The sequence below is a fragment of the Papaver somniferum genome, chromosome 4 (assembly GCF_003573695.1).
Source record: "Papaver somniferum cultivar HN1 chromosome 4, ASM357369v1, whole genome shotgun sequence".
NCBI classification, from domain to species: Eukaryota; Viridiplantae; Streptophyta; class Magnoliopsida; order Ranunculales; family Papaveraceae; genus Papaver; species Papaver somniferum.
In genome coordinates this window covers 145,907,122-145,913,121 of record NC_039361.1, presented here as the reverse complement: position 1 = coordinate 145,913,121, position 6,000 = coordinate 145,907,122, and the positions used below count along the sequence as shown (strand labels likewise).

The 6,000-nt window shown below is 38.9% G+C and overlaps 1 protein-coding gene across 1 annotated transcript; it reads left to right on the top strand.

Moving 5' to 3' along the window:
• Window positions 1-678: 678 nt before the first annotated feature.
• On the top strand, window positions 679-5,801 carry LOC113271497 (potassium transporter 4-like). The gene is made up of 9 exons (XM_026521379.1): window positions 679-877; window positions 1,983-2,223; window positions 2,310-2,552; window positions 2,931-2,981; window positions 3,123-3,383; window positions 3,634-3,686; window positions 3,797-3,911; window positions 4,026-4,280; window positions 4,423-5,801. The coding sequence occupies exons 1-9, from the start codon at window positions 830-832 to the stop codon at window positions 5,505-5,507; spliced, it is 2,352 nt and encodes a 783-aa protein (XP_026377164.1). The 5' UTR covers window positions 679-829; the 3' UTR covers window positions 5,508-5,801.
• The last annotated feature ends 199 nt before the right edge of the window (window positions 5,802-6,000 follow it).

Below are 6,000 nucleotides of genomic sequence, written 5' to 3'. Positions count from 1 at the left end.
ACTACTACTTTTTTTTATTTCCGCCTACCATGAATTTTCTCAACCGCTGGTCACTTGGTACGTGTGTGAGGGTTAAGCTATTGTTTTTCCGTTTGACCCTCTTAATCCACTCATGTGCCTTTTTTTTTTCTTTTTTTTTTTAGCTTTTTAATAATTTGGCCTCTTGACTCTCGAGTCAACGTTGCTGACGATATACGTGGGATGGAATAGAATAACTTCATCATAATTTAGCGCTATAATTTTATTGTTTCGCACTTTCATTAGTGAGAGTCACCGAAAAGTACACTTATCGACTTAGCGCAGGTTATATGTTGAGGTATGTCCCGTTTCTCACAAAAATAAGACCTTCTAACCCGTGAATTAGTAGGGCTGGCCGTTTTGAACCCCATCTCTACAAGAGACGGGACAGATCACCAGATATAACCCGTGATCAATATAACATTTGTCCAAATAAGAACATAGAAGTGGATGTAAATATTCACACCCCACTTGACAACTAACTCTCCCCGTGTACCCATTTAATGACAGAACTTAACGTAGGGATGTGAATTAAAATATAAGCAAACAAAGAGGACTAAAACAGAAAAATAAAAAATTGACGCACGTGCGAGAAAACCTCCCATTCCAGGAGCAGGAGTAAATGAGATCCCGCTCTTGCTCTTAGTTAAGACTTGATTAGTTATTTGTTTTCCAGATAGATAGAGAGAAATGGGAGAATCATCATCTTCCTCCCACAAGAAGATTTAATTACTTGATGTAACAAAAAAACCAGTCAGACAGACAGACAACAGCTTTATCAAATCAAATCCAGATTCTTAGTTAGGAAGATATGGAATCAGAAGCTGGTCCTTGTAGTCCTCGAGGTCCTCCTCCTCAGGTCTCTCATCTCATTTCTCTTTCTTAGGGTTTCTTAATCCCATAACTCCTCGATTTTATTAATTTTTTTTTATAATTTTGAATCGTTTCTGTATTGTGTTACAACGTGATTAATTTAGGTTACCGATGTTACGTTGGATGATTCTTCTCGAGTTAGATTAGTATTAGATTAATAGAATTTCTGTAGTTTTGATGAAATTTGCAATGAATTTAGCTTGGATCTCTGTTAACTAGCGAAACACTTCTGAATTTAATTTAATCGTATTTTATTTTTATTTTGTTTGTTTAGAAGAATTGAGTAATCTTATGAAGCTGATTAGTTCATAGTCATGATTTGTTTATCTGAGTGGTAGACTTCAAGGGGAAAATTTTAATACTTACTCAACTGCTACAAATGAGCGAAGGATTCAATCAATTGCTAATCATATACCCCATATATGTGGAATTTAGAAGAACAAGAGGAAGAAGCAGAAAGTTGTGATGAAATTTTGAATAGTTAAAGTCTGTAAGTAATTTGCTTAGGTCTTTGTCAACTGGTGAAATACTTGTGAACTTGATTCATATGCATAAGAAGAAATCTCTCTACAAGAGGAGAGTAATCTTATTAAGTAGATTAGTTCACGGAATCATATAGGTATAGTTTCAGTACTTTAAGGATTATCCATACTACTAGTTATTGTTTTTGTGTTGTTGTTTATTTCCATCTCAAGTTTGATCCTGTTATTCATCTAGCAGCTTATTAACTGCTGATGTTGATTGTTGTGCTGTTTTTGTTGTTAGTCACGGATTCACACTATTTAGTTACTCAATCCAGTGTACTAGCTGTTTCATTGTGTTTATGCAACTGTTATCTCCATATTTATCTGTAGCACAAGGGTTTTGCTATCCTGTTCAGAAAATCAACAATATAACAGTGTGTTGGCACTCAGAGGTTCTATTGTCCTTGAATATCTCAGCTGTTACATATTTAGAAATACAACGTCTTCCAAACAAGACATGTTGATAATGACGAAAAAGTAGTTTTAGATTTATGTGACAAAATTAGGTGCACTGCTGTCTGACTAGTTTATCTGTGAGAACTAAGACGTGTGTTGTTGGCTGTGCAGTTATCATGGAGGAACCTATCAAGAAATTTATTGTTGGCGTACCAGAGCTTTGGTGTAGTTTATGGAGACTTGAGTACTTCCCCTCTCTACGTTTATACAAGCACTTTTGTCGGGAAGCTACAGGATCATCGCAATGAAGATACAATATTTGGCGCATTCTCTTTGATCTTCTGGACCCTTACGTTGATCCCTTTGCTCAAGTACATATTCATCTTATTAAGCGCGGATGATAATGGTGAAGGTACGCAATGAAATTATTCATTATTTTGTTTGACAGTGATTAGTAAATCCCACAAAGAATCTGATGATACTTCTGTTACTGCACAGGTGGAGTCTTTGCTCTTTACTCACTTCTCTGCAGGCATGCTAGGCTTAGTCTACTTCCCAATCAACAAGCAGCTGACGAGGAGTTGACGGCATACAAATATGGGCCAGCGGCACAGATAACATCTTCTCCAATGAAAAGGTTCTTTGAGAAGCACAAAAGACTTAGAACAGCTCTATTGATTGTGGTATTATGCGGTGCTTGTATGGTTATAGGTGATGGCGTGCTTACTCCAGCAATTTCAGGTAACTTTTACTTGGGCTATCAGAATGTAGACTCTCTCCCTCCATCATCTGTGCTACAGGATACCAAGGACCAGTAGTATGATGAACATTTCTCTGTACACACCCATATGGCAGACATTGACCATCTTCTCACCTACCTTCAATTGTAATCTGCTCTGCATATAATTTCCCATCAGCTTGCCAGGCTTTACATCAATATCAAAATGTTAGGATCTTCTGATGTAGCATTGATGTATGGCTCATGAGTATACTTGACCAGTAATTGATGTCTCTGAACATACTTTCTAGACATAATTAACATATTCCTTTGACCTATTATTTAATGTGAGCTACAACATCTTATTGACTCTTTAAAATGGTTTTACTTGCCAATTGCAGTTCTATCAGCTGTTTCTGGACTACAGGTTACAGACAAGAAATTCCCAAATGGTAACTATATAAAAGCAATAGCCCTTTCAGATTTGCACAATCTTCCTGGTGATAGAGCAGCAATTTTCATCTAGATTTTCTGCATAGTTTCTTCTTCTTTTCTTGAGTGTTTCTGATGGTTGAATTTATACCTTTCTGCAGAGGCTGTTATTTTGCTGGCGTGCATTATATTAGTGGGACTCTTTGCTCTGCAACATTGTGGCACCCACAGGGTGGCTTTTCTGTTTGCACCAATTGTTGTCATTTGGTTGATATCAATATTTGCGATAGGCCTATACAATACTATATATTGGAACCCTAAGATTGTGTTTGCACTATCTCCGCACTATATCATCAAGTTCTTCAGAGAGACCGGCAAAGATGGTTGGATTGCCCTCGGGGGGATTCTTCTTTCCATTACTGGTAAGTGGGCACCAAAGTCGATTTGCTGCTACTGTAGCAACGAGCCAATGATTATACAATGACAGTGTCTGGAATAATGTTTAAGTAATCACCAACACCAACAAATATACTTAAGTTGATGGTTAATTGAATTTTAGGAGATTTCAGAAAGTAGAATTAAAGCTCATGAATTATGACAAACTAGAGTCATCACCGCATTTTTTACAGATTTTACTAGGCTTGACAACTAAACTTTTCCAGGGCCTTGCAGGTACTGAAGCTATGTTTGCAGACCTTGGACATTTCACTGCCTTATCAATAAGGGTAAAATTTCACAACTTGATCTTTTATATTCGCTATGACATAGTTGGCAGGTTAAGTACACGCAGGTAGACTCTGAGAGCAGCTTTGTGAAATTTGTTACCGTTTTGCAGCTTGCTTTTGCATTTGTTGTGTACCCGTGCTTGGTAGTGCAATACATGGGGCAGGCTGCTTTTCTATCGAAAAACCCGTCATCTATTCCAACAAGTTTCTATGACTCGATACCAAGTGAGTTATCACTCACATGATTCTTTTTCCTGGGATCCTTGCTTATTTACCACAGATCCATTTATGACTGCAAACTTCAGTTTTGGCTGACTTCAGTTTCTGAACATCCAACAGAGACTTTATTTTGGCCGGTCTTTGTGATAGCCACCTTAGCAGCCATCGTTGGGAGTCAAGCAGTCATCACAGCTACCTTTTCTATTATCAAACAGTGCAATGCCCTTGGTTGCTTCCCACGAGTTAAGATTGTTCACACCTCAAAACACATGTTTGGGCAGATATACATTCCAGAAATAAATTGGATTCTCATGATAATTTGTCTTGCTGTGACTATTGGATTCCGAGATACAACCATGATTGGAAATGCTTATGGTAAGTCAACTCTCATGATATTTATTGTTTTATATTTTATATCTCTCCTTTTCAGGCATTATTAGTTTCTTGACAGAGCAAACAGTTTAATACATTCACATGAAATGCAACCATTGAAGGATTTTCTTAATGCTTTCTCCAGGCATTGCTTGCATAACGGTTATGTTTGTCTCAACCTGTCTCACAACGCTAGTCATCATTTTCGTATGGCAGAAAAGTATATTTACTGCTGCAGCATTTTTGCTCTTATTTGGATCAATCGAGGGAGTTTACCTATCTTCTTCATTCACCAAAGTTCTTCAGGGAGGTTGGCTACCACTTGTACTTTCTTTTATTTTTATGGGAATCATGTACATCTGGCACTATGGAACTCGCAAGAAATACAACTTTGACCTTCATAACAAGGTTTCTTTGAAGTGGCTTCTCGCTCTCGGTCCCAGTCTTGGGATTGTCCGCGTGCCTGGGATAGGTCTCATCTACTCAGAACTGGCTACAGGCGTCCCAGCAATCTTTTCCCATTTTGTTACTAATCTCCCGGCATTTCACAAGGTTTTAGTTTTTGTTTGCGTAAAATCAGTACCAGTTCCATATGTATCAGCCGAAGAAAGGTTCCTCATTGGCAGGGTCTGCCCTAGGCCTTACAGAATGTACCGCTGCATTGTGAGGTATGGATACAAGGATATCCAACGGGACAACGGAGACTTCGAGAACCAGCTCATACAGAGCATTGCAGAGTTCATCCAGATGGAAGCAGACGAATCTCAGTTCTCGAGCTCCGAGTCTCCATCATTGGATGGAAGGATGGCGGTTATCAGCACCAGACCTGTCCAATCAACTTCAAGTTTGATAGTTTCTGAGCAAATGAACTTTGAGATTAGTGAGTCTATTCAAAGCAGCAAATCCTCAACCCTTCAGAGCTTAAGATCCGCATACGAGGAAGAGAACCCGTCTATCAGGAGGAGGGTGAGATTCCAGTTACCACAGAGCCCAGGTATGGATCCTTCTGTAAGGGAAGAACTGATGGATTTGATACAAGCGAAAGAAGCAGGGGTAGCATATATAATGGGACACTCTTATGTAAAGGCTCGGAGGTCGTCATCATTCTTGAAGAAGGCAGTAATTGATATTGGGTATTCATTTCTTCGCAAGAACTGCAGGGGCCCTTCGGTAGCGCTGAACATCCCTCACATCAGCCTTATTGAAGTAGGAATGATTTATTATGTGTAGTTGTAGAATGAATAAGATGGACAAAGGGACACTCATTGTAGAATTTTATATAAGTGAGACCCTCAATGCAAGGGTGTGAGGCAAAAGAATCGGTCGTTGTTAATGGGCATGTGAACCAACAAAAAGCGCGAATCTAGTTACGGACAAGGAGCAATGGATACTCAGATGTAGTTTACAGGTGGCCATTCAGCTTCTCTTTTATCCTTTAATGAGCATGAATGTACAGAACATAATAACTTCACAAGCAATGCCCATGGCCGAGTCCCTATTTATTTATTATTTTAATTTTTAGAATCCTTGGTTTGGCAGACCTAGTATCAGACTAATCCACAGGTCTAGCGGATTCAGAGTGACCTTCGGGAAGCCATTACTCACATTTGGGCTTACAGCCTTACCGACCCTTCAAGGTTTGCCTGTATCTCCATGACAACAAGAACGTCATAACGTAATGGCATATTACAGCTCTTTTGGTAGTACTGTTGTGTCTGTTTCC